This window comes from Coccidioides immitis, assembly GCF_000149335.2.
Source record: "Coccidioides immitis RS genomic scaffold supercont3.3, whole genome shotgun sequence".
Classification (NCBI taxonomy): Eukaryota; Fungi; Ascomycota; class Eurotiomycetes; order Onygenales; family Onygenaceae; genus Coccidioides; species Coccidioides immitis.
The window spans coordinates 2,955,642-2,981,110 of NW_004504308.1; the positions used below are offsets into that span (position 1 = coordinate 2,955,642).

The window sequence follows — 25,469 nt, forward strand, 5'->3', positions numbered from 1 at the left end:
ACGGGTTAAAACTAATTAAGTTTACAACTTGGATATCCGCGCCTCGTCTTCATCGTCCACCGGCTCACTGCGTTATTTGGCTAGTGATGTATTACCAAGAAATTCGCTTTGAGTTGGGATTCTGGATTCCCAGCTCTTCGTTACTGGATTACGGTTCGGGCGATCATCTTCAAAAATTTGCCGGTTTACCGGGGAAAGTTTGACAAAGGCCATTTGATCCATGTCATGCATGTATAGGGTGGCAGAGTATGCATCTCCGCCAGTGAACTCTTTACTAACCTTCTGCTATTCCGGCAAAAGGCCCGTTCGCGTTGGTTATGGAGTGAAGAGACGGTCGGCTTCAATGCCAACATGAGCAGCCCGGATCCAAATGAAGGATCGAAATGGAAAGGCGACAGGCAAGCGAGAGATGACATGTGTACGTATGCAGAACAGGCGTTTAACGAGTCAGTTAGGCAGCACGCGGTCTTGTTGCGCCTCGTCTTCCCGCATGCCGACCGTCGATTCAATCGGACGTTTTCCTCTATCGACCTCCACGGGGGGGATTCACTCAGTCTGCCTTGTCAGGTCCTAAATTCCGCGCTCATCCTCCCTTCCGTCTGCGGTGCGAGGGACAGAATCTGCAGTTTTACTTTTCTTAGGATCTTGTGCATTTTCAAAACGCTCCACGTAGGGGCGCTTCACCGCCGCCCCCCCAAAAGAAAGGCTGCGGTCCCCCGGCTCTAGCTCTGGCTCTGATCCATTCCCTATCCGGCCCCGCGGATTTGCGACCCGAAACCGGACATCAGGATGCGAACGGCAAGGCTAGAAAGCCGACGCTCACCCTTGGAAGAGGGTGTTTGCTTCACATCGACTCCTAGACTGAAAGACAATGATAATACTAACCCCATCTCTCCGGAAACGGATGCAACCACCAGGAGGTCAGACCGGATCCTGATTGACTTAGAGGGTACTACTCAGTCAACGCAAGGAAAAAGGGAAACTTTCTCCTCTCATGCTCTCACGGCAGCTCCTCAGTTATTAACTGCCGGGAGTCGCCGTTGGCTGTGGCTTTGTCTTTTACTCGGAGGATGCTACTACGAGATGCTACTTAATTTGATGCTCTCATCTTGCAACGAATCCAAGATCGTTTTACGATCGTTCACTATAGTAGCTGGTCAAGAAAAAGAAGGAAATAAAAAGGAAATCTTCTGATCTCTCTTCGAAATAACCAGAAACTTGCGGATATTACCCTTTTTCTTGACTCACTCCACCACAGATCCCAGCCTAATAGGACCTTAGTAGGCGAAATAACCTCCATCTCCGCTCCGTCTTCCATCTGCAAGATCCACATCCATCCCTTACAGAAGAATCTGATTACCTGCGGACCTTCGGACTCGGCCTACCCCGACAAACCTGCCTACCTAACGGGAGCGCCTTGCAAGCGCTTGGCAGAATAGTTGCGGAGTACGTGGGTATGGAGGCGGGTGTGTCCGTAACGTAGAACCGAGGCATGCAAACAGCAATCGATAGTTACAGAGCACAAGGGCAGGTACATGGGATGCAAACTTATCAGCAAGGGTAGGGGGGCCATAGGACGAGCGCCTAGGTTTTGTCGCAAACGTTCCCACTGTGAAGGCCTGCGTTAGGGTGGCGGTGGGCAAAAGGAAAAAGAAAAGAAAAGAAAAGAAAAGAAAAGCCCAGGATATGAGAAACTGGAGCCGGAGCCCCGGGGGGGGAGATGAAGCAAGGACTCCCAAGAATAAAGATTCGATAATTCGGGGGGCAAAATCCGTAAACGCAGCGAGAAAAGTGCTGGCGGTTGTAGCCCACATGGAAAGGGGCCAGCCGGCAAGAGAGGGGGTGAGGGTCAAACAAGCAAACCCTTTGAAAACCGACTGACAAAAGCGAAAACGCATATATATCAACTCTATTAAGATTGTATAGACATCCTATACCCATTCATGTTAGCCAGTTGTGTTACACATGGTCTCGGATCGGAGCATTATGTGACAATTTGAATCCACTTCACTGGTTAATCCGCGCTTGCTAATATGTGAACCAAGAAGGGGATGTAGGCTTATCATCAGGACAAAAGGAACCAATGGGTTACACACTCTTCGTCAGCGTACCAAATTTGTACCCCACAGCCGGAAATTCCGACTTCCTTTGCATGCCGCCTATCACCACAATGAGCGGTTCGGTGCACACCATGGCATCTTTCATTCGGACGCTGATCTGTCCACGTTTTCTCCAAACGGGCGCAGTGAGACAATAACCGGCCTTTCATAACCCTTCGCTCTTCCATGATAGTCGGCTACGCCGAATCCGGGAGCTCAGAGCGAAGATCAATCCTGATGAAGCTCAAATCTCCATCTGACATCATCGTTCTTCTCAAGAGACTCTGATAAAGGCGTACCTGCTTGTGTTGAAGAAACAGTTTCGTGGCTGGTATCATCCGAGATATGGTCGCCCAACCCTAAATGACCGTGGTACATGAGCAACAGATGCCGGACCTCTTGAGGTTCTGGAATATTTTTTTCCTTGTGTTTAAGTCCTTTCAGCCTCGTCTGTCCTTTTATTCATACAGGCCTAAAGAGAGAATCTTCAACTATAAGCTCAAAAAGAAAAATACGAGGTAACAAAAAAGATCACATTATAAGGCTAAACGCCCTACCCTCCTGTGTGGTGGTTTCTTTGAGTAGCAGTCACGCGGAGATTACGAGGAAGGCGACAGGATTATAGGCCGCGTCCAGCTTGGAGATGCAGGCCTAGAATTCATGCAGCCGAACCGCTATGCATCCTTGGATAGAATGAGCATGTGACTGGAAAATGGCCGAAAAAAAAGGGTATATGATTCTGGCATAGAGGCCGCGGAATGAAACCCCAATTATCAAGCCGCAGCAATGCAAATGAGTCGGACAACATTGTGCGACAACAATTATTATTAGAAGAAGTCCTTGCAAGGACTTTAACGAAATAGACGATAGAAGTGCCTCGGCATAGTACCGGTATTCAGCTGATCGTAAACAAAGATGCGCTGGAGAAGAGGACTAAAGTAGAATATACCACTCAGAATGGCTATAACCTCATGTAATCTCATAGAAATGGCAGAAAACATCACTCACTCAATGCCAACCGCTGCACAATCTTCACGACGCGGAACTGTTGGCCAGCGCGCAGTATACCTCTCAGTCCAAAGTAGGAGACTTGACATTGCCGGAGGGAAGGCTAATGCCGGCAGGCCAAGATATCGATGGTTGAAGATACTTGGAAAAACTGTATAATAATGGCAACCTGTAATAGCAAAACAAGCCCTTGGTCCTCCAACTCCCAAACCCAAACGATGATATGAGATTCTTACCACTTCCAATCAGGTATGTTGGACTGGAAAATAGGCCACGAATTGTACCAAACCAAACAGCGTGAAGATATCTGGCTTCATCCTTGCAAATGTGATACAAAAAGGGGCGAATCGCCTGCCAACAGGCAACGTTGCAATCATTGCTAATCATAGCAAATTGGCTATTCTTCAATAGAACAGGAGTCCACACACAAATCAGCGAGGATCTAAGCAGAGCAAGTAATGAGTAGCTTGATTTGGGCCTCCGGAGGTCCGTGTATCCTGCGTACCGGGTTTGTCAATGTGACGCACATTCAGTGCTCATAGGTGAGGCTGAGGCTAACGTAAATTAAATAGTCACATTTTTCAAAACCATCTGAAGCCGATTGGGATGCATGGGACGAAATACCATTTGTCGAAGTTGATCAAAAGTCTCCTAAAACAAAGAGAGGTCTGCTGCCGTTTGTGGCGATGCAGTAGGCTCGCAGCCAGTCTGCTTGTAAGTGAAACTAAATCAATAGGGCCTTTTACCTTGAACCGAATAGGTGTGTTCAAACCATGGCGGAGCAGAAATTATTAATGGCCTCTTGCAAGTTGGCCTAGAGGGAATCCAAGTTTTGTTACGCAAGATGCAAGTTTCTTGCAGGGCATACGAATCATATCGTTTTATCGTCTCCATACGGAGAAGCTAGAAAGACACCTATGATAGGGCAATTCTCTGGGATTGCTCAAGTTATCGTTGAGCGTTCGGATGGACGCAGTCGGAACTATGACTAAACTTGGCAATATCCTGTCTCAATCGAGTGACTGCGACAGTGGCTACCCCAGGTAATGCGGGCGAGAAGGACTGTAAATGCGATTAGTGCCATACCAGAGAAATGTTTTGATGATACTCCGATAATGCAGGAGTGTCTGGCTGCCCCGTGGCCGTGCCGCTTTGTTGGGGAGACGATTTGGACCTTTTTCATAGCGTGCCCAACAATATCCGGAGGGACAGAGTATGGAGTAGTATGAAGAAGACTAATCAAGATCACAGCCGGCCGGTGTTTGGAGTCGGGAATGACCTGGACTTCGCGGCTCGTCGGCTTGGGAAAACGAGCCAATCCGGGGACATCATATTGTCGAAGTTGGAAGAAGCTGGGCAGAGACTGGAGCGTCTGACTGGATGTTCTAGACGGACATTTCCCCCATTCCAACGCAACTCCGAGAACGCGGATAGAATAGAGTTTTGCAGCTTCCAAAGAGTAAATGAGGTGAGCCGTCGGACTGGAATGGAATCATGGTTGTGACATTGCCAATAGGGGTGCATTGATCGACGCAGAAATTCAAACCTGAAACCTAAGGTGCAATATGTCTCTACATATCTCATATACCGAAATCGACCAGAGGCACCTGGCAGCGTCGTGGAGGAGCGAGAGCAGTCGGGAAGACTCGAAGCGGTGGGCGGGCGGGAGATGAGATTTGGCGGTCGGTGATGGCGGTCGTCGTCGGAAGGTTGCCAAGCGATCGGCAAGCCCCGTGCACGAGCCACCCTGCGGCGAGTTGGGCGAGTTGGGGCTGGGAATGTTTGGACTGAGCCAGGCTTTCCCCGATCGGGTTTGGGCTGGGCGGCAGCCAGAGGAACGTCACGCCTTCGCGGCCTGAGGACGTCGTCCATTCCTGTCTTTTGTGTGGTTGGGGTTGGCGGGTGCTGCCACTGGGGAGAGTTGATCATCGCCTCAGTTTCCATCATAAACAAGAATGATAGGAACGATGTAGGAGACATAACGAGTTAACTGCTAATCAGCGGACCGTTCGCTTGACGAGAGGGCAGTCGGTTACTTTGTTCTCCCCCGGTAACTTGGGTGTCTTTGTCACGGTCAGTCTCCATCCTGGTCACTGCTCCAACCATGCCGCAATGCCTGAGAGATCTGACCGGAATTATTTCCTCTAGCTGCGTCTATGAAAGTTTATTTCGAGACATGATTACAGTGGAAATAACTATCTGCCTCCATCCGCACTGTGGGTAAGAGGATGTAGGCGGGACCTGATGTCCAGGCCAGAGTCGAAACGGTGACCGTTATTAACTACCTGTCTAATCCCAGTGCCTGTTGGCAGAGCGTGCTTGTACAACCATGTCGTCAGGGTAGTATGCAAGACATTGCCCATAGCAGCTCAGGCTTCCGCTTTTAGTAGTAGTCTATCTTGGCCAATTCCCGCGCGGCCTTGCCCTCGCTCTCTGCTAATGACGGATATCCGGGATCCTGGGGCGAAATTTCCTCAGTCTAAACAATAGCTAAGTCACCTACCAGGGTACTGCGACCTGGCTTTGTTTCGACACATTGATGGGTATCGCAGAATATTGCGGCCCTGCCACCCCATACCCATGTCTAGCAGCTGGCTTAATGGGGAGATGGAGGTTATCAATGAATAATTCTTTTGGTATTGGTCCCTTTGATCTGCTGCTCGGCACATGGCTAATTGTCGTTCTTTGCCATGTGATGATCTTCCATCCAAGTGCGAGGGATACAAGAAACAATTTGCTTTCAATATTTCCTTTTTTTTTTTTTTTTTTTTTTTTTTTTTCCCTTCTCTTGTGCTGCAGGTGCGGGTCATTTCTCATCAAATCTTATTTTCTGGCACGTCGAGAAGAGGCGAAAAGGAAACCGAAAGAGAAAAAGAAAATAAAAGCACCTCTGTCTCCTCCATACAGAGCATGGAAGAACCGGAGCTTACTGCAAACCCTGGAAAAATAAACTATTATAAGTGACCAGGACGCTCAAGCTTTCTGCTGGGATTCCAAAAAAAACAGGATTCTCTGCTACTGGTCGATCATCTGCACTACTGAAACTCATAAAATGCAGTCGCATTGTGGCTGGGATCATCCACCAATCGATGTTGCTGTTTCTCTCCGTTGATCGCCTGATTTCCGTGCACTTAGTATGGACAGTGTGTGTTCTAATTCTCCCGCCGATGAAGATTGGAATCCCTCCCGCCAAGCCAGCTTAGTTCTGCCCTGTGGGAGATCATTTTCGATGTGCATAGATGGACTACTCCGGATCGGACTCAGACCATCTCATGGTCGCGTTGGTCGCAATTGGTCGCCAAGTGTTGGCTGGTCGCGACTCGCCGGATCGAACGGTCGCGGATTCAATCGTACTCATATGTCCGTGGGTTGGCAACTCTTTCGTTTCCGCGTTATGACTAACCTATTTTGCACTGGGAGGTATGTACTGACTCGGGTATGTATGTTTTGCTATTATGCCCTTTAAAGCTTGAATCCTGTATACATACGTATGGTGTGAGAGTGAAAGGAAGTACGGAGTACTCCGTACATCTTCCAGGTCTTCTACGAGCTTGTCATTGGCATGGGGCAAATAAAAAGGCGGAGCTAACCAACCTTGCATCGTTGACAACTGCAAACTTACCGCGATTCCTCCTTACAGGAATGCAAAGTATTATTGAGCGCTGTGGCCTTTAGGGAATTAATCTCTTCCCCAACATCCGCAACTTCGACGCTCCGCACTTTGCGAATGCAGTTAACAAGTCTTCTCGAATTCGGCAGAACAACCTATAATGGACCGACCAGCGGGGGCTTAAGGTGGTTACCTGCAGCGATTCGATAGGTGGATCCAGGATCATCACCCATAATATGCTTGCTGAAGGTATAATCTGCTTCGTCCCTTGCTGCGTTTCGACCTTCACATTCTCCGCTCGGCAGCTTTCCTGGCGCCTGGCACCGGTTAAAATACGAGGAGCCACTGATATGGATGTCTTGAGGCCACTAGCATCCCCCTTATTCGATCGGATTGGATAAGCCATCTCCGATCTTGACCTGGGGTTCGGAGCTTCGTCTCCTTACCGTATGCTTAGCCCCCAGTCCCGATAACTCCACGCCCCTTACCATACTTCTACAAATTTCGTACGGAGTGCGGAATTATATGTAGACCCCATGAAAGAACGGATTTACGCTCTTATGTCATTACTTCTCTTAGGTTTCTTGTTGGCCGTGGCTATTGGCTAAAATTTTGACGGGAAAAAGCAAAGTGGTCTCAAAAAGGAGGAGAGAAAGAACCTTATTAGAGCCTGATAACAGCAGGGCCATTTTGCTTCCTAGATATATCTCGGGGCTGCTCTACAAACAACAAGTTTTGCTCACAGAAAGCTTGATAACTACCACTGATTTTCCTACGCCGGCTTCGGCCAGCTGCGAGATAATTATCGTGCGTTTCTCACAAGATACCATCCCGTTTTGAGTTGGTCATTCGGCAAATTGCTTTTAAAGGCCCTCCCTATACCATTTATTTGACAACCCACTACCCATCATTTTCCTCTTGAAAGCCAACCAAATCTAACTGGTAAGTGAAACGGCAAGCTGGTTCGAGATCTTTTACACCTAGCATTGTTTTCTAGTGTCTTTCGCATCCTATCCTTGTGCGCCTTCTTGCTCATATCGCTGCTTCTAAATGTGTGTCCATTGCGCTTTATTACCCTTTTCACTCTCCGGCTTTTCCGTCCTTCTCCCACTTGGTGATTTGTCTCTTTTTGTTTCCCGGAAATTCATTGTTTTGTTGGTGTTGTATTCGAGTGGTATTTTCCTTTTGATCGCGCACCTGACAAGGGCTATCTGCTTAGTCGTCGATCGCCTACGGAGATCCACCTAGCTTATTCGTTGCCGGTAATTGCTTCTACTCAAGCCAAACCTGGGGCTGAGAATAAACCTTTGGATTGAGCCAACCGGGACCGTTACACATTCCTAGGCCAAGTCATTGTGCAGCCGCCTACTATATCCCTCCCTCCTTACCATCTCAACCATACCCCACGTCGTTTCGATCCCGGTTCTGTTCCGCCGAACCCTCTTTTTTTTGCGAATTGGCTGCGACCAAAGTCTAACGTTGCTACCCTTTGAGCACGCAGCCATCATATGCCAAGTATGTATGAAAGGTCATCGGTTATCCCCACTGCTTTGATTAGCCGTATTCGTGGTCGTCTAGCCAGTGTTCTTTTACCTTATGACCCCCTTGGTTGGTAATATTGCATTCCTAGGATCCACGGCAAGGTTTGCAGTGGCATCATATGGCGGACTTGCCCCTATACTTTGCCCTTTTTTCTTGAAGGCCACAGATCCATACTGACACTGTCTTGCAGCACTTTTCTCAGAATCGGCTCAATCTGAATCACCAACCGGAAAGGAATTATGAATCCCTAGTCTTTGGAGACTACCCAATCATTTGGTTCTGGGACTGCCACCTTGACCCGACTTCGCAGACACATCGCCGGTTGAGGTATCATAACGTGGATCGAGGCATCTCTCATTTCCTTCACTTTCTTGAGCTATTCCCAATATCAAGACACCCAATCGAGCGCAACCCGCTTCGGATCCTTCACAAGTTGTTAGAACTTGACAAATGACTTCTAGTAAGCTTGTTTCCATCTGGTACGACTTTAGAATCGAAATAACGGATTAATCCCGCTATCAGCGGGAGATCATCCACGATTTCCGAGGATTTTAACGTCGACTTTTGGTCTTTTTATCTTTCCCCGTTCTACCAATACCTCTTTTTCCTCAGCCACGTTAATCTAGCAATACTTTCTCTATTCCTTGCGTCTTCCCGTTCTTATCCCCAGAGGTGTGGCATCCCGCGTCATGATCGCATCTGTGTCTGCATTCTGCGTTTAAGAAAAGTCTTCCTCTGAATTTCTATATATATATATTTTTTCAAGCTTGGAGCCCTCCTTTTAATAACATGCCGGCTTCCGGTATCTAAATATCGACTACAATCCTGATGTTGAGTGGGCATTCGCAGCGCTCCTACACAGGTCCATCCATTTTGAATCCACGACACCCTCCGAAAACCGACTCTACGAATCATCTCGATCCCTATCCCATAAAAGCTCTGCAGTTTCCGAAGACACTAAAGAGAACTACGGCAGAACCGGCATATTTGGTTATCAGGTGATCCCATCGGACTCGGTGTCCAACGGTTCGAGATCCACTTCGCCACAATCTGAGGTTCAGGATGCGCTGTAAGTGTGCAACTCTTCAAGTTAGCAATATCCTGAAATACTCTGAGACATAGCACTTAGATCCCTTTTTTTTTCCTGCTCCAGTTCCTTCATTTTGCATACCACTTGTCATCTTGTTCAACATGCCAGAGCATCACAATCCTGCTATCATTTAGACCTATGAAATAGGCTACTCTTTCTGGTTATCCAGTTTGCCGCCGAGCCAAAATGACTGAACTATATCGCATCATCTATTCGCTGAATCATTTGTTGTCCTGGTGCTCTTGTTTTTCTTTTGCTTCTGTCCTCCATTTACGTGTTCCTCAGCTATCAAAAGCGCACACCAGCTTTTTTGTCCTCTTGTGCGCTAAGCTGAGAATAATCTCTGCCTGGTCATCACTTTATCTCGGCATCTTACGTTCTGTTCTGTCTGGTTCACAATTTGGCTTGCATTTCTACATCTCCTGTTTTCACTTGTGCATACCCTCAGAATCTTCTATCATCACCACATACACCCTGAGATGTATGGTGCTGCTGCTGACTGCCATAACCTTAGCTTCTGTGTTGCTGGGGAAGTCAAGAACTTGATAGTATCCTCCGCTGGATCATCACCAGATAGTGCACAATCTCAACATACAGCATTTTCCTTTGCGTCTCTACCTAGCAGCAACGTGAGCCCTTTGGTCTCAGTCGAAAGTGACTCGTCAGATACATTCCCATCAAGGCCGCACCCCCCTATCGTGCCCTCGACTGCGAAAATGGTGGACTATCGGTACTCACGGATGCCACCGCTGTGCGTCTTCTCCATCCCGTTTTGTGTGTATATGATTTTATTTTGGTTACTAGCTGACTCGTTTATCTAGGCAGCCACCTTCGGGAATGCCACATACGATGCAGTCGCCAGGCACTATGCTTCCTTCTTCAGGTAGTATGATCAGCCGAGGAGACAGCTATTCGATGTATGGGATGTCCAGAAATGGACTCTCGGTAGCGCAAACAGGCAGCTCATACAGTGACACCACGAGGTATCACCAATACCCTACAAGGTCAAACGACATATCGATGAGCAATACCACAAATGGGGTATACGGAACGTCAGGAAATCTGTTCATAGATTCTTCCCCTCGATTGACTTTGTCGAATTCAGATTCACCCCCGTGGCATGAGACAGAGGTTTATTACAATGTTATGGCCAACGGCCAAGCTGTGAAACCCGAAATTCAGGCCAGAATCCATAAAGGGTTCTTTATTGCAGGAGGATATTGGACATGCTATCGCAGAAACTACTTTTCGGTGTCTGTGTCCTTTGCCCTGAGGCCTTGGTCAGTATGTACTACATACCTCATCCAACGCCCTGGCCGCTCACCAGAGAAAGTCCTGGAATTCGGCATGAAAATATCTGCATTTGTGAATGGACAGGAAAAGGAAACCCGGGAATTAATACAGCACACGCCCAAACGCGATAAACAGTCCGAAAGCAAGCCCAGGCGTGCCATTATTCAGCCGCAGCCCCCCCCATCGCTTCTCCTTAACCACGGAGCTAACAATACTCACTTAAACTTTGGACTGCCGCCGTCTCAATCTGCTGGCATGCAAATGGACTATGGTTCCTCTTATGGAGCCGCGCAACAGTCGTCTCAAATTCCAACCTCCCATACTTGGGAGCGGATTCAATTTCAAAAAGCCACGGCGAATAACGGAAAACGACGTGCCCAGCAACAATTTTATAACCTTGTCGCCGAACTTTGGGCGGACGTTTCTGACCCGCTTGGCAATGGAACCGAACGGGTCATGCTTGCGAGAAAACTTTCTCACCCTGTTGTCGTCCGCGGAAGGTCTCCCGGTCATTATAAAGATGCAAAGCAGCCTGGCAGTGGCCGTATGGCAACTGTTGAAGGCGAGACCGGAAGCTCAACCATGGGCCACTTAGGAATACCCGCAGGATTGAACCCACCGCCACAGCAACCATCACGGTCCCATATTTCATCCCTTTCTTATGACCCCATCCAACGCAACGGCTCCCAGTACGATTATCGCCGCATGCCATCTACAGACCAGTCCCCATTGACTGCAAGCTCCCTTGTGTCCTCGTCCTCCTCATCCCCAGGAGGGTATGATTATACGCTGTTGAACGACCCCCTTAACTCGATGCAGTCCATGACAACCGGTACCTCGATCGATGGATACGGACAACCAGCGTTCGCGTCTGCGCCCGCGGCAACTCGGAGAGTCGAATCGTTAAATGTTCGTTGCCCTTTGCCATCATTCGATGACGCCACGAACAAATCTCATGACCAAAATGACGTGTCTCTGGGTGAACCGTTCGACCACATGATTCCAATGTTAAACAATGACCACGGTGGAACGAGCCGGTACATCGGAGGTCAGGCCTCTAACGGTTACGCGAACCAGGAAGTCAGTCGGCCGTCATCTGGCGGAAGACTTGCTTCGTACCCTGCTCGCTCAGAGGACCATGCTTATGGCCGCTATGATCCCCATTCCCATACCATGTGAGACAAGACGTTACGAACTCATTCTTTTTTTAAGCAGCATCAAGGTTCTACGAATGTCTTTGTTTTCAGCTCATGTTCTTTCAATTCGAGTTTCAAGGAATGGTTTTTCATTTCTGTTCGATTACGTAGTCAAGAATTCCCCGGTGCAATATTTCCTGTTCTATCGCCCCGTATCCTCTCGTCTCCTATGGAGCTTTCGTTTATTCAGCTAACGATTAACTTTATGAACCGTTTTACTCGCCGAGTCAAACATTCGATGTTGTCTAAAAAGGGATCCTGAAGTGGCCTCTTAAAATACTCAATATTTCTTGCCCTCGGCCATCAATTGGTTTCCCCCTCTGTTAACGAGTGATATGAGTTACTTTAAGGAACACGCGATACCCCGCTTAGAAACTCTCTTATGCATTCGCAGTTCTTATTGATGCCATGAATCCTATGAGCCTGCTCCTTGCAAGTATGCGCAATTTTCCCCTAGGCCTTTGACCCCCTCTTAAGCGAATGAGTGACGCCTTACTTTATGCTTGATCTGAGGGAAACTCTATGATCCTCAACTATGCTTACAGCGCTAGTTTCCTTTAGCCAGCCTTTTTGTTTTGTTTCCTATGTTTGATCTTTGATGTCGACAAAGTTTCCCTACCTTTTTACACCTCTCTTCAGGGTCGTTGGACTGTTTTACTATGATTTCTTTTGATTCCTTTTGTATGGTTAACACGGTAATTTTAAAATTGTCAAAAACAGGTGATGGGAACAATTTAATGTCCGAACGGCTGATCGAGAGGCAGGGTCCGATACTGGACCCTTGTACTCGATTTTTTTTCCCTTCTTTTTTTTCCATTATTCTCGCATGTCTAAGGAGTATTTCCTTTCTGTTTTCTGGAAATGGGGTGGTTTGGTAAGGATGGAAAAAGATATGAATTCGGGGCTTGGGTGATTGAAAATGGCCAGGGTTATAAAGACTTGCTTTGTTATGTGCCTTTTTTTTTTGTTTGTTTAGGGACCTAAAATAGGATCATCTGCACACTGTCTAGATAGTCAATGCTTCTCTATAAAATACATTCTTGCTGTTATCGAAATACCGCCAGACACAAGGAAATGATACAGTGCTAGGTCAAAAGCTGATTTCATATCGCAAATCTAAACATTTTAGGGTAGAATTAGATACTCTCATATGACCTTCTGCCTTCAAAGTCCACTGGGTGTGATAGATGCCTCAACGCCCAGGTACGCAGGCAGTCAAAACACGTGTCTGGAATAGTCGGTTTCATTTGTTAGGACTTTGCCAGGACCGCAGAAGAATATGTGCTACTTTGCTTTGTAAATTGAATATAATGTTAGCAAGAATCTCTATACTGTATGTACTGTGTTCCTTGATTGAAAATGATTAGCTCCGGGGTTTTCAACGAACTTACCAACTATTGCAACCCAGGGGCTCCAAATCAGATAACCAAGGGCCATTGCGAGTTTGCATGCGACTGAAGATACTCGCCATAGTTTGAAACAATATTAGGGCATCCTTGCCACTCGTGGCCCTATCTCTAGGGGGAGAATGGCACTTCCAGAACTTCCTGTCGCTCGCAGGAACCCCCTTCACCCCCTAACAACTCCTCATCGTCATCATCACCATTGTCATAGCGCCAACCCAAGTTCATCCTGGCACGTCAAGAACATAGCGAGGGGATCCTTTCCAATCGCTCGAGAAAGTGCCCTTCTCATTTCTCCACACTTCGAATCCGAACGCGAATGTTCTTATCCAGCTCCTCCTTTTCCGCCTCCGTGGGTACCATTCCTAGCGCTTTTTCCATACGAGGCTCGGCCCAGAGCCCAAACGCGGCGTACCCCATCAGTCCCAGGCCTAAGATCATTCGTGTGCGCGGGGAGAGATTGCGGTATGATCTGAGGAACGGGGGTCAGTTAAGTTGGCTCCCTGTTCAGAGCGATAGAACGACTAGGAAAAGAGGGGGATATATGGATGCAGATCCTGGGCTTACTTACTTCCAGAGAGACATGATGATGGATTGGTTTGGGGGGTCGAGTGTCTTGTAAAACACTGTCCTTTTGGTTAAATGTAGCAAAGTTCTGCTCGGGAGCAGCGGCGGCGGTTCGGCCCTTACTCAGCGTGAACCTAAATCAACAATTTCTTGGACTCTGTACTCCGTATGGAGAACAAGATGCAGATTTTCATGAAGAGATGCATTGCACCAACACATTGCAACTTCATTGATGGATCCAGATGCTCTAGCCAATAGATTTGCATTTTGATTTGCGGTGAACTCTATGTAAGTAGTATGATGTTTCATTGGCTTTTGGATCAATGCTAATCACTACGGAGTAGTGTTGTATTCAAACATCCTTCTGCAGGAAACAAGAAGGCAGCGGTGACTCAGCGACAGCTTTCCGCCAGCAGACGACTCTGGTCTTCCGTAAGGCGTGGCTCTTCCCACAAGAGAAAGTTCTCTGCCCGCAGGAAACAGTTTTCCTCCAGCCGAAGATGGTCTCCATTCCTCTGGTCATGGCTCTTGTCCCGATGGAAATGGTTTTGCTTTTGCAGGAAAAGACAACCTTCCACCTACGAAAACCTACAAAAGTCTCCAATAAGCGATCATTCCAAATTAATGTCGGGCTAAAAGATTTTTAGCGTCACAAGCTCTGTGGATACTTCGCTTTCACATCATTTATCACCAGGCATCAGTGCACAAGAAATCAATGGCAATCCTATTGACCAGCAGGTTAACAGCCACTCAAGTGCCGAGTCCAGGGCATGCCAGGGCTCTGAATGTCCAAAAAAGGACCCCCTTGGGCATCACTATAATATACCAACCACCCGCAGTGCGCACGGCTGATACTCTTTATACATGGCATTGGTGGGAGTAGTAGAATGACATGGTCCAAAAACCGCAAACCTCGAGTTCTTTTGGCCTCTAAACTTCCTACCTTCTAAGCCGGATATCAGGGAAGCACGGATCCTCACATATGGCTACCGTGCAAGTGTTCGTCCTGGAAGCTGGGAAAGTACAATTGGTATACCAGCTATTCTTGCGGGACCCCGTTTTTCAGCTCACCTTCAGCAGAGACTCCCAGCGCTTCTATGATGCACGAGGTAATTACAGCACTGTCTGGGGACCCGATTTCTTGGCCCGTCTTGCCAATAACTCAGAGGATCCCAATCATAACGGTGATGCTAAAATGCTGGATGAGCTTTCCCTCCATGCTGAGCCTGACAAAGTGGAGGTGCTCTCAGCGCAATCTGCAAGTGAACCTTTATTGTTTCGCGACAAAGAATGGTGTTTCTGTAATTTGTGAGATTCGGCGCACAAGCGTATTCGAACTTGAGAGGATTCCATCCTCTACGTTCGTTAGCAGAATAGCGTGGAGTGAGGATGAAAAGCTGGCTGCGACGGTCATTCGTTGGGGGAGGCTTTCGGTCAGAAAAATTTCAACCTATGAGTCAAAGACACTATCACCCGGCAGGCTGATCTAGAGTTTGGCTTTGCAATTTGTCGTCATGGAGGCATTGGCAAGTTTTTTTTTTTTTTCTTCCAACCATCTGGCCACAATCTATTCATCGCCTACAGCGTTGCACTCTGTCAATCTTAATTCCATATACGTCGTGAAATCGACAGTCCCATCAGAAATGTCGAGTACCAAATGGACCAATCACCCCGACATTTCCCGATCATTTGCTTGGTTTCAGTAAACAGTGGTGACGGCTGACCATACTGTTCCGGAAGGTTACGGGGTTTATGTCCGATTTCGAATCCCTTCTCATACTGCTGGGGATCACATTGCTACCTCCATCAGGTCAGCATGAAAGATGTTACCCGATTTTCGCGATTAAGGATATCGATTTAAATACCAAGAACGCCGGCATCAAAACTACCAACGAAGGAATACACTGCATCCCTTTACCGGAACATGTCACATCCCAAATGCACTTGCTAATCAGCTTTTAGGCCACCATACACTTGGCCCTTTTGGATATAGATCTATGGATATGGACGCGGTGCGCAAATGCAAGGAATAAGCCTGCCACTGCCATGAAGCCCGCCCCCGAATTCACCTGCATATTCAATTAATCAAGTATTCTTTCCTTCCCGGGGACTGGGTTACGGCCAGCGAAAGCGTGCCTCTGCACTGTCTTGCGCGATGGCACCCTGCCTTGGCCGTGAAATGGCAAGGTAGTCAACATCAAGTGCGCAGCGGTTCGAAGCACTGCGAGAGCGCGATCTGCCTCTCCAAATTCGTGCACGCGCGAGTTTGGAAATTCTAATTAACACTATGGGATGAGGCATATGGCCGAATATCGGCCGGTATAAATGATTGTTGTCCTCAAGCAGACATATTCTACTATGAACAGTTCTTTCACTCCTAAGTTGTTTACTCCGGATATGCTGGAATTTTAAAGCTCATTTCTAGCAGAAAAAGGATACCCACCTCTTCATATATTTCTAGTTATATGTCAATTTTTTTTTTTCCTACCATAGCATAGAGATACCAATGAAGACTAGACATGGATTCGGTTGAAACATGACTTAGAATAGAACCGATGATCTTTCTGTGTCATTCCTGTTGCCAATGCACTCACGAATCCATGATGATGTGTGCTATATTCATTTCTTCTTGACTTTCATACTACACACTCAATTATGTGAAAAACAAAAAAAATACCAATCACTAACATTCTGACATAGAGACTCGAGGTATCAATAGCCGTAATTTACAATACCGCAGCTATTCGTAAAGCCATGATAGCAGAAATTCACGAAGAACGCAGCCCAAAAGCGGTACAGAAATCAGAAAATAAAAGAAACCAGGTATTAACTATTGGCAATCAAGATATCGTTCAACTGAAAAGCAAACAAGGGCGCTATTTGAAGACATAGGGTACCAGCTTGGGTAAAGAGCATCGGAAGATCTGCCTTCGGAGATTCAACATCAATCAAAAGGTTGGACTCGGTCGCCTGGTCCTTAAGATTTGCCGTAAGCTCGGTCGATTTCCTTTTGGAATTTGGTGATGATCTTTTTGCGTTGGAGCTTCTGGGCAGCAGTGGTGAAACCCTAGAGACTTCAAGTCAACAAAACAAATACGTTTCCAAACAACAACGGATATTTTCTAAACTTACGTTCTGGGGAGTCCATTCCTCATCAGAAAGCACAACGCCCTCGATTATCTCAAACGGCCGAAGACCACCAGCTCTGCCGGCTTGTTGCATTTCTCTCAGGATAATAGAGTTGAGCTTAGAGTCATGCACCAATGTGCCAATACTATCTCCCTTGATTCCATTCTGCTGAGCCAACTGGTGAAGGGCAGGCTCCGCAGGAACGATGATAGCGACCGGCTTGGACTGGTCTGGAGCGGCATAGATGCAAATATTTGCAACAACATGCGCAGAACGATAGATAGACTCCAGTTTCTCAAGGGCGATGTATTCCCCATTCAACGACTTGACAAGGTTCTTCTTGCGGTCGATAACTTTAATGTGGCCGTATTTATCGAACTCACCGATATCTCCAGTCATAAACCAGCCGTCATCCGTGAAAGCGGCCTTTGTCTCTTCCTCGTTGTCGAAGTAACCTTCAGCAACACTGCCTCCACGAATCCAGATCTCACCCTGCGGGGGGTTGCTGTTGGTAAAGTAACCGGCTTCGGCAAAATCGACTAGCTTCATTTCCACCGAAGCAGGAACTTCGCCAATTGCGTCAGGGTTCCATGTCATAGGATCGTTCAACCCACCCATAGCAGCGGTTTCCGTCAAACCGTATCCGTTGATCATAGGACAAATAGCCATGGAAAGGAAACGTTGCGTTTCCTTGGAGATTGGGCCTCCACCGCTGAGCATAATTCGGAGGCGACCACCGGTAGCCTCCTTCAATTTCTTGAAGACGATGGCGTCCAGAACGCCAGCTCCAGGAAGGCCTGTGGACATTAAGAACGACTTAGCGGCAAGACCTCCCCAGAAAAGCCCCTTGACGATCGCGCTACTCTTATTGACGTTGCCGAGAATGCCCTTCTTGACGGTTTCCCAAACCATGGGCACACCGACAAGAATAGTTGGTCTCAGCTCCTTAATATCACCTTTGCAGTTCCGCATAGAGGTGTCCGAGAGCGTCTTGGGGCTGCCATAGCCCATGGTACCGCCCCAGTACAAGCAAATGTTTTCAAAGACGAATTCCAGAATATGAGCCTGTGGAAGGTATGTGAGGAGGACGTCGCTGGGGCCAAGGTGTTCACCAACAACAGTATTGGCACCGGCCACTAAGTTTGAGGTTAGCATTGCTGGGCGATGGGGACGATGACCGGGTCATAACATACTAGCTGCTACCACATTCTTATGCTTAAGAGAAACACCCTTAGGAGGTCCAGTTGATCCAGAAGTGTACATAATGCAGCAAAGGTCCTCTGGAGAAGGAGGCACAGGATCTACCGGATTCTCTTCTCCAAGCTTTCGCAATTCTTCAAAGGACATGACGTTGAGGTGGCTGAATTCAGACTTAAGCTTGTCGAGGTTGTCCTGCTTCACCTCGGAAGCGGAATCATAAATCACATTCTTCAGGTCCTTTGCATCTCCCAGTACTTTCATGAGCACAGGAAGGAGGCTGGGGTCGAGGAAGATGGTGGAGCTGTGGGTTTGGAGGAGGGAATGCTTGACACCCTCTTCACCTAAGGAGTCGTAGGCTGTAACGATTGTGATAGACTGGGATCCAGCACCTGCAAGAGTCAGAGATATATACATTTTCAACACGCGCTGTTGAACTGAGTAACCTACCATGAGACAGGGCCAGCCAATGGGCGCTAGATAGGTTTTACGGTTAGAGGAAAAAAACTCGCGCACTCAAGGGCGTAGAATAGATGGGGGAACAATAAATCTCACCTTGTAGCGCTGAACAGATGGATGCGGCTGTCTTTCTCATGGCCAATCTTTCGCAGACCGGCTCCGAGCTGCAGCGCAAGAGTCTCATACTCGTTAAAGGTCATGAAGGTGTAGCCGCTGAGCTCGAAAAAAGTCCATTCCTTGTCAACTTCCTGCTCGACTCCCTCGATGAGCTTCTTGACCTTTTTGGTCTCGACATGGGTTCGGATGAGACGTCGGGATCCAATGGCCTTCTTGTTGCCGTACTTTTTGACACTCCACCTGAGATTATCGTATACTGTGGTGATCTCCGGGTCGGGGGAAGTGATCAATCCATCTTTGGCAGCGGGATGTCTACGAGGAATGGTCTCTCCCTTGACAGGTTCGGAGCCGGGGGCTTCAACGGTGAACGGAGGCTTCTTCGAAATGCGAGGATACAAGACAACGTCTTTCTTCGCCATCTTGGGCGACAGCTTCCAGCACGGGCGGGTTCGTTGGAAGGTGAGTGGTCGCTGGGGGGAGGAGAAGACAACCAAGGGTCGATCCGGGGGGGAAGACAGAGAAGGGCGATGAGAGAAGGAGGAGGAGAAGAAGAAGAAGAAGAAGAAGAGATGGTCGCGGGAAGGGAAAAAAGAGGAGGAAGAGGAGAACGAGGGCTTTTGCGGAGGAGAGCGAAGGCCGGCGGGTGGGCAAATCTAACCAAACCAAACCAAACCAGACCGGACCAGCCAAGGCCCCCAGCAGAGCTGCAAGGTCACCAGCCAGCTAAACTCACGCTAAGGCGGTACTTTGTTGGGGTTAGGGGTCGCCCCTTCCCCAGACAAAACAAAACCAACACGAAGGCGTTTTTTCCCCCCCAAAAAAAGCAATTACATACTCCTCTCTTCGCTGCTTCTTCGCGCGTCCATACCTAAACTAAATAGTTAACAGTGCCTTCGTTCCTTCCTGCACAAGGTAAAAAGCGCGACTCTTTCCTACTACGGCAAGTTTTGTTTCTCGGCTTGATCAGGTAGGTGCCTAGGAGTTAGTTGCCTACTTAGGGGGGAGAAGAAGACTGCCCGGGAAGGCAGGCGCTGTCGTTGGCCCCCCAGGAGATGCTGCTGCCAATTTTTATTTTATTATTATTATTTTTTGGGTCCAAAAAACAAAAAGGTTTTTCAAATGCTCCCGAAACCACTTTTGTGTTTTTCCGCGTGCGCTTTTTGCTTGGCTGCCTAGGCTGTGGGCGATGGGGCTTCCGACGAACCTGGAAGCTCGGCAATACAGTAGCGAGGAGAAGGTTTCGGCCAAGGCTTGAGCTTGCTTGCGGTTGTCCATCGGGCCAATGGCCGTTCCGCACCGCTCCCAAGCTCTGCGCCGACTTGCCGCCAAGGAGAAAGGCGGACGCGATACAAGACGACAGGAAATTCCTCCTCCAGCGCACAGTGGATATTACAGAGCGGGCATCAAAGAATTGAAGTTCGAATTCTCAAACTGTAGAGTCTTTCATCTGCAATACTTAGTATATATATATATATACCCTCCCTCAAAATGGACTTTAACTACACCTGAGTCTGCCAAACGTCCTCTTTGCTCAGGCCTTCACCATAGCAGGGCAATATCCCGGATTGTCGCGCAAGTTGCCACCCAACCTATACAGATATCCCTTGTACCAAGGTGAATAAGCCTTAGTTCTTTTGAAAACCGCCTATCTTGAGTATGGTTCCCTGAGAAAAGCATGGCCCTTGCCAACACCAATGAGCTTGATAAATACATTGCACTTTTGTGGTCGGCACGTCCCAGCCATACAGAGACTCTCTACCTGTTATTGCCCTGCTGGACAGGTGAATTTGCCCTCCGGACTGATTCTGCATCTCGATGGATTGCCTTAGCAAGCTATCTAGCACCCAGCTAAGAGCAGCAGTCACTTTGCTCCAGTGACCCAAAGTCACTCCCACAGACCTCAACAATGCCCTCTTCCCAGGTATATATGTATATATACCAGTACAATGCCCTACATCCATGCAAGATGCGGGTAGATGGGTGCTACATTATCCCCTCATTTTAGTCAACACTTTTACTGCACTTGTCAAGGACGGCGTTACGGAGCGCTTCGCATCATATATTTTCTGAAGCAATTGCATTCTTTTACACGTCTTGACACGTCAAAAATATGGCCCTCAATTCAGAGAGCTCAAGCAAGGGCAAAGGCACTTTAGTGGAATGTCGCTCTTCGACACAAGCAGCTTCCTCTACAGACAGCGGAGGCAAAGGAACCGCAGTTGAATCTCGCTCTTTGACAGAAACAGCTTCCTCTACAAATCACAAAGGCAAAGGCAAATCCAAGACACCTAACTCTACCAGTTCCTCTCACGGCCCGAAGCAACCATCGAAGGTCCGAAAGCCTCAGCGAAAGACGACAACTACAAAGTCTAGAGGTGCTATAGTGCCCGCAAAAAATTGGCCCCGTTGCTGGGATTGCCAGGAGCCTCTGAGCGAAATCCCTCCCTGCACGTGTCAAGAATGTGAAATGCCGAACTAGCTTGTAACCAGGGCGATTTAACGCCACTTGGTCAGAATCTGATGGTCAGTGGCAGGGTGTTAAACCCATAGATATTCAGAGGAGAATCGGCTTTGTCGGTCCGAATGACATGATTGTGGTGCAGCCGCACAGGTCCATTCACTGAGCTAGTTTTGGAGACAGGCCGGGGCGCAGGGGTGGAACTTCTCAGCCAGAATTTTTTTGGGGCGTGGATACGTTCTTCAAGTTCTCAAAGTCCCAAGGGAAGAAACGAACAATGAAGGTGGCGCCGGAGTGGCGGCTTGTAGCTTCAAGGAGGTGACGCCCGATCCCTGCCATCTGCTGTCAAACAAGAATTCCATAAATGTAATTGTATTAGCAGCCTGTGATTCAATATAACAACCCCTCTCGTATGTAGGTAAAACTACATATGTTCAGCGCCCTCCAAACCTTGAGGCTTGATCGCGTGGCCGTCGTGTTTTCTTGGCTTCTGGCGCCGCGAAAATGCCACGGATTTGCCCCTGAGAGCTGTTCGTTTGGCTTACGGCCGGTGTTGTTTGCGCGCAAACCTAGTTAGTAAGCACTCCGATAAACTTTGAGATAACCAACTTTAAATTTTTGTCATTTCGAGACCTGAAGCTGCTGCGAAGGTTGCTTCTTCCGCCGAGGAAGCCGTTGGAGATTCGACTCAGGTTCCATGCTTCCCAACCACCCATTCTAGCAATGATCTCTTCCGCATCATGGCTGCAGACAACTCGCACCGCCGTGCGGAGGAGTCAGTTTCCAGAAATCTACTTCTGCTCACGATGTGCGGCCTCGTCACGGCGGCTTCGTTCGACGGCATTATCCAGCCATGTCAAGAACTCAGAGGCGCGGCATAGAATTCTCCGACAGAGGAGAGAACTTCACGCCGGACAACCCGTATGTTATCCGCCTAGTATTCTCTTATACCCTCTTACTCTGAAAATCCGGTCTAATCTTTCTCATTAGAATCCTTCCGCGTCCCCTGGTGTACTGACCGACGAAAAGTCGGCAAACCTATTCCACTCAGAGCTGACCCGGAAAGAAGACATTTTGACCTATCTTCGAAACTGGAAACCTCCGTCGCCAGAGCTTAACATTGACCCCATCCAGAATCCGCAAGGTCTATCCGGCGAACCGCAGAACAAATGGGTTGGAAACATGCTGAGGGATGAGCCTATGGTCAACGGGGAACGCACAAAGGAGTTTGACATGGATGCATACCAAGATCCCTCTTCTGAGGATGGGCATTTCCCCTACCTATGGCCTGGAAATCTGGTTCTACTCGAACAGTAAGACCGTGGCTCTCACCCACACCCCCTACCCCCCTTCTCTTTCTAGGTGGTTGAAGCGCTAACGAGACGCAGAGAGACTGGTTTTAGTACAGGCCAATTGGCCGTCTACGTTCGCACGGTTAACGATCAGCAGCAGTTTTACACGGATCGGGGGAAATGGCGCGTGGCTCACCCTAACGAGATGAGCTTTGCTTTAGGAGTGCGTGTACCCGAGGAAATGATCACGTCGATCTTGCCCTATTTCCCGACATCGACCGTCGAAAAATCCTTTTTGCCGCAATTAGGCCTGGAAGGTGGGGTACCTAGACCAGCAGGACGGGCCCTGCTTGAGTGGATGGAGTCGTTTGAGAAGGCCGCACGGAAATTTTATGCCCAAAACTCGAGCTTGTTGGACAATGTATACGACCTTGTGGCAGACGAAGAAGAGTTCAGGTTGCTGACGCTGGATGAGATCGGCCAAGAAGTATTTGGGCGTACGCCTGGGACTTTAACGGAGGCCGAGCGGTATGCAATCCACAAGGGACTAAAACGACAGGCCTTCTACGTTGTTGCCAATCAGACTCATTCTACAACGGAATCTTACACTATTCGACCGAAACCACAGGCGAAGGTAGTGCAGACGGTGGTGGACTGGGTTCGCCGGTATCAAGACAGTCAAGCGAGGGAGGCCCTAGGCTGGGGCAAGGGATCTTTGAGTTCTTCTCCGATGCACCAGTTTGTTCAAAAGGCGAGAAAACTGATCTACCGGAGCCGGAAGTTACGCAACCCCACTCTCTCATTTGCTGTCAGTCCAACCGTCCAGGGCTCTCCCGTGGATGGGAAGGTTGGCGATATGGCCTACGACACCCTCCCTGTCGAAAAGTTCACCGAGAATGATCAAATGATCCTGAAGTTTTTGCGACTATGGGTTACCCCGCCTTCGCTGATGACCACTTCTGTGCTGAAAACGATAGGGTCGATGATTATTCGAAGTATTGAAATGTACGATGGCTACCCCATGACTCCACAGACGGGCTACCTGCTCCTTCAAGAGATTGGAGTTGTGGCTCCTTGGGAAAACATGCATGTGTTGAGTGAATTGGTCGCCTTACCGGGTCATGGAACCTCACCCGCCTCCGACCGACTAGCAAAAAAATGCAACGACTTTTGTGAAACTGTCACTCCTGACACCTTCGTCGATTACATGAAAGACCTGCGAAAGGATTGGGGCGATCTCCCGGTTTTCTGCGTCGATAGTCAAAGCACCTCCGAAGTCGATGACGGCTTCTCCGTCGAGCCCGTGGAAGGCTCTAATGGTGAACACTGGGTGCATATCCATGTCGCAAATCCGTCTGCATTTATACCACCCAATCACATACTGGCTAAAGGCGCCAAGTACTTCAAAAGGTCATTCTACTCCCCGGAAAGGCTATATCCCATGCTTCCGCAGAGCGTAACGCAGAAGCACTTCAGTCTTGGGCCGGATAAACCCGTCCTGACCTTTAGCGCAAAACTTAACACGCAAGGGGAGATACTAGAGGAGAAAATCGTCAATGGTTACATCAGGAATGTTGTGTACATTACCCCCGACCGGCTTGCACAGCTTTATGGCATCGATCGCCTCCAGGCTCCACGCATGACATTGCAGGTGGGAGGTGAAGCCCAAATGCCTAACCGACCAGAACTCCAGGACTACCTATCTGAAGAGCATGCGCAATCTCTACTGACATTACAGAAATTGCTCAGCGCACATTGGGAGGTCAGGGTGAAAAAGGGTGCCATGAATTCTGCCTCCACGCAAAGATCACAGCCTTTTGTTTCTGGAGGTAACGGCAGGATCAAGTCCTTGGTGGTGGATGGCAACGAAGCCCTTCAATATACCGGAGACCCTATCATCCACATCAGTGGCCCGATGCTAGATCCTCTTGAAATCTTGGAGTCTACGAAACAAGACCTCGTCTCGCATGCTATGGTCCTGGGTGGTGAAGTGGCCGCTAAATGGTGCAAGGAAAGAGACATTCCGCTCATCTTCAGTGGCGTGACGCAACGCCCTGAGGAGACCGTTCTTCGTGGGATCCTTGGGGGCGAATCGACATCGACAAGTATGGCTCGTTTTAAAGGGTACTTATCGCCAGTACCTGTGCCTCACACAGCTCTGGGAATGGAGCAGTACGCGAAATGCACAAGTCCCCTCCGACGTTTTTCAGATCTCCTTTGCCACTGGCAGATAGAAGCAGGTCTCCGCCGTGAGGCAGAGCGGAAACGGCCAGCATTGGAAAGAAAAGACGTCACCCTACCTTTCTCCCTCGAAAAGGTCAACGCTATTATCTCCCGGTCTACCTGGCAGAACCGTCTCAAAGACCGTGCTCAGTCAATGTCCCGAGATTTCTGGGCCATGCAGCTTCTTTTCCGGGCATTTAACTACGGACAGGCGAAACTACCCGAAACCTTTCAATGCCAGATCGTCACTCAGCTACTTGAAGGCAAGGTGTCCAAAGTTAAAGATTCGAAGGTGCAGTATATGGGTTCTCTGCTTCCTTTCCGGCTACGGTGCTGCATCTCGATGGACCCGAAGATGCCGCCGCTGCAAGCCGGTGATGTGGTGGATGTGAAAATCCAGCAGGCCAATTTATATAACGTCTTTTTAGATGTGGACTTTGTGAAACTTGTGAAAAGGCCTTCAGAGGAAGCCGCGAAGGGATCCGGGGGGTTTTTCATTTGAAAAAGATATGACGAATTTATATATATACCCTGTATTATATGACTTGCTTTCTTTGCAATTGTTCCGTGCTCAGCGTGGTACCTTGCAGTTTTTAAAAATATGGCGTTGTTTGGGGCTATAGGGCCAAGGGAAACTTTGGAGGGCATATACTATCGGATCTCATTGATGCATTTCTGGGAATTTTAGAGAGGTTTTATAAGTACTGCACAACACAGCTCCCATATCCATTTACTACAAAGTACGGAGTACTCGCGCCCGATATATGTCGAGCGAACTGGATGAAA

General features: G+C 48.4%; 10 protein-coding genes across 10 annotated transcripts; 6 read left to right on the forward strand and 4 right to left on the reverse strand.

Moving 5' to 3' along the window:
• Window positions 1-351: 351 nt before the first annotated feature.
• CIMG_13300 (uncharacterized protein) lies at window positions 352-860 on the forward strand (the record flags this gene model as incomplete). Its single annotated transcript, XM_004445095.1, has 2 exons — window positions 352-604; window positions 727-860. The coding sequence occupies 2 exons, from the start codon at window positions 352-354 to the stop codon at window positions 858-860; spliced, it is 387 nt and encodes a 128-aa protein (XP_004445152.1).
• A 3,195-nt stretch (window positions 861-4,055) lies between these two features.
• Window positions 4,056-5,087, reverse strand: CIMG_12027 (uncharacterized protein; the record flags this gene model as incomplete). Its single annotated transcript, XM_012358542.1, has 3 exons — window positions 4,056-4,169; window positions 4,216-4,588; window positions 4,696-5,087. 3 exons carry the CDS (start codon window positions 5,085-5,087, stop codon window positions 4,056-4,058), a joined length of 879 nt encoding a protein of 292 aa, XP_012213965.1.
• A 1,638-nt stretch (window positions 5,088-6,725) lies between these two features.
• CIMG_07822 (uncharacterized protein) lies at window positions 6,726-7,123 on the reverse strand (the record flags this gene model as incomplete). Its single annotated transcript, XM_001240658.2, has 2 exons — window positions 6,726-6,872; window positions 6,911-7,123. 2 exons carry the CDS (start codon window positions 7,121-7,123, stop codon window positions 6,726-6,728), a joined length of 360 nt encoding a protein of 119 aa, XP_001240659.2.
• Window positions 7,124-9,828: 2,705 nt separating this feature from the next.
• CIMG_07821 (uncharacterized protein) lies at window positions 9,829-12,000 on the forward strand (the record flags this gene model as incomplete). Its single annotated transcript, XM_001240657.2, has 2 exons — window positions 9,829-10,100; window positions 10,171-12,000. 2 exons carry the CDS (start codon window positions 9,829-9,831, stop codon window positions 11,819-11,821), a joined length of 1,923 nt encoding a protein of 640 aa, XP_001240658.2. The 3' UTR covers window positions 11,822-12,000.
• Window positions 12,001-12,859: 859 nt separating this feature from the next.
• Window positions 12,860-13,827, reverse strand: CIMG_12025 (uncharacterized protein; the record flags this gene model as incomplete). Its single annotated transcript, XM_012358541.1, has 3 exons — window positions 12,860-13,130; window positions 13,230-13,713; window positions 13,813-13,827. Coding segments are annotated over 2 exons (199 nt in total), but the record flags the coding sequence as incomplete, so codon positions are not given.
• Window positions 13,828-14,721: 894 nt separating this feature from the next.
• On the forward strand, window positions 14,722-15,483 carry CIMG_07820 (uncharacterized protein). Its single transcript, XM_001240656.2, has one exon. It carries the CDS (start codon window positions 14,906-14,908, stop codon window positions 15,296-15,298), a length of 393 nt encoding a protein of 130 aa, XP_001240657.2. The 5' UTR covers window positions 14,722-14,905; the 3' UTR covers window positions 15,299-15,483.
• A 984-nt stretch (window positions 15,484-16,467) lies between these two features.
• CIMG_07819 (fatty acid activator Faa4) lies at window positions 16,468-19,295 on the reverse strand. Its single transcript, XM_001240655.2, has 5 exons — window positions 18,690-19,295; window positions 18,585-18,610; window positions 18,131-18,526; window positions 16,941-18,073; window positions 16,468-16,875 (listed from the first exon to the last, which is right to left on the reverse strand). The coding sequence occupies exons 1-5, from the start codon at window positions 19,127-19,129 to the stop codon at window positions 16,786-16,788; spliced, it is 2,085 nt and encodes a 694-aa protein (XP_001240656.1). The 5' UTR covers window positions 19,130-19,295; the 3' UTR covers window positions 16,468-16,785.
• A 697-nt stretch (window positions 19,296-19,992) lies between these two features.
• Window positions 19,993-20,332, forward strand: CIMG_13301 (uncharacterized protein; the record flags this gene model as incomplete). The annotated part of the gene is made up of 2 exons (XM_004445096.1): window positions 19,993-20,126; window positions 20,221-20,332. The coding sequence occupies 2 exons, from the start codon at window positions 19,993-19,995 to the stop codon at window positions 20,330-20,332; spliced, it is 246 nt and encodes an 81-aa protein (XP_004445153.1).
• A 488-nt stretch (window positions 20,333-20,820) lies between these two features.
• Window positions 20,821-21,189, forward strand: CIMG_07818 (uncharacterized protein; the record flags this gene model as incomplete). Its single annotated transcript, XM_001240654.2, has 1 exon — window positions 20,821-21,189. One exon carries the CDS (start codon window positions 20,821-20,823, stop codon window positions 21,187-21,189), a length of 369 nt encoding a protein of 122 aa, XP_001240655.2.
• A 640-nt stretch (window positions 21,190-21,829) lies between these two features.
• On the forward strand, window positions 21,830-25,423 carry CIMG_07817 (exoribonuclease II). Its single transcript, XM_001240653.2, has 3 exons — window positions 21,830-22,089; window positions 22,159-22,481; window positions 22,557-25,423. Exons 1-3 carry the CDS (start codon window positions 21,892-21,894, stop codon window positions 25,183-25,185), a joined length of 3,150 nt encoding a protein of 1,049 aa, XP_001240654.2. The 5' UTR covers window positions 21,830-21,891; the 3' UTR covers window positions 25,186-25,423.
• The last annotated feature ends 46 nt before the right edge of the window (window positions 25,424-25,469 follow it).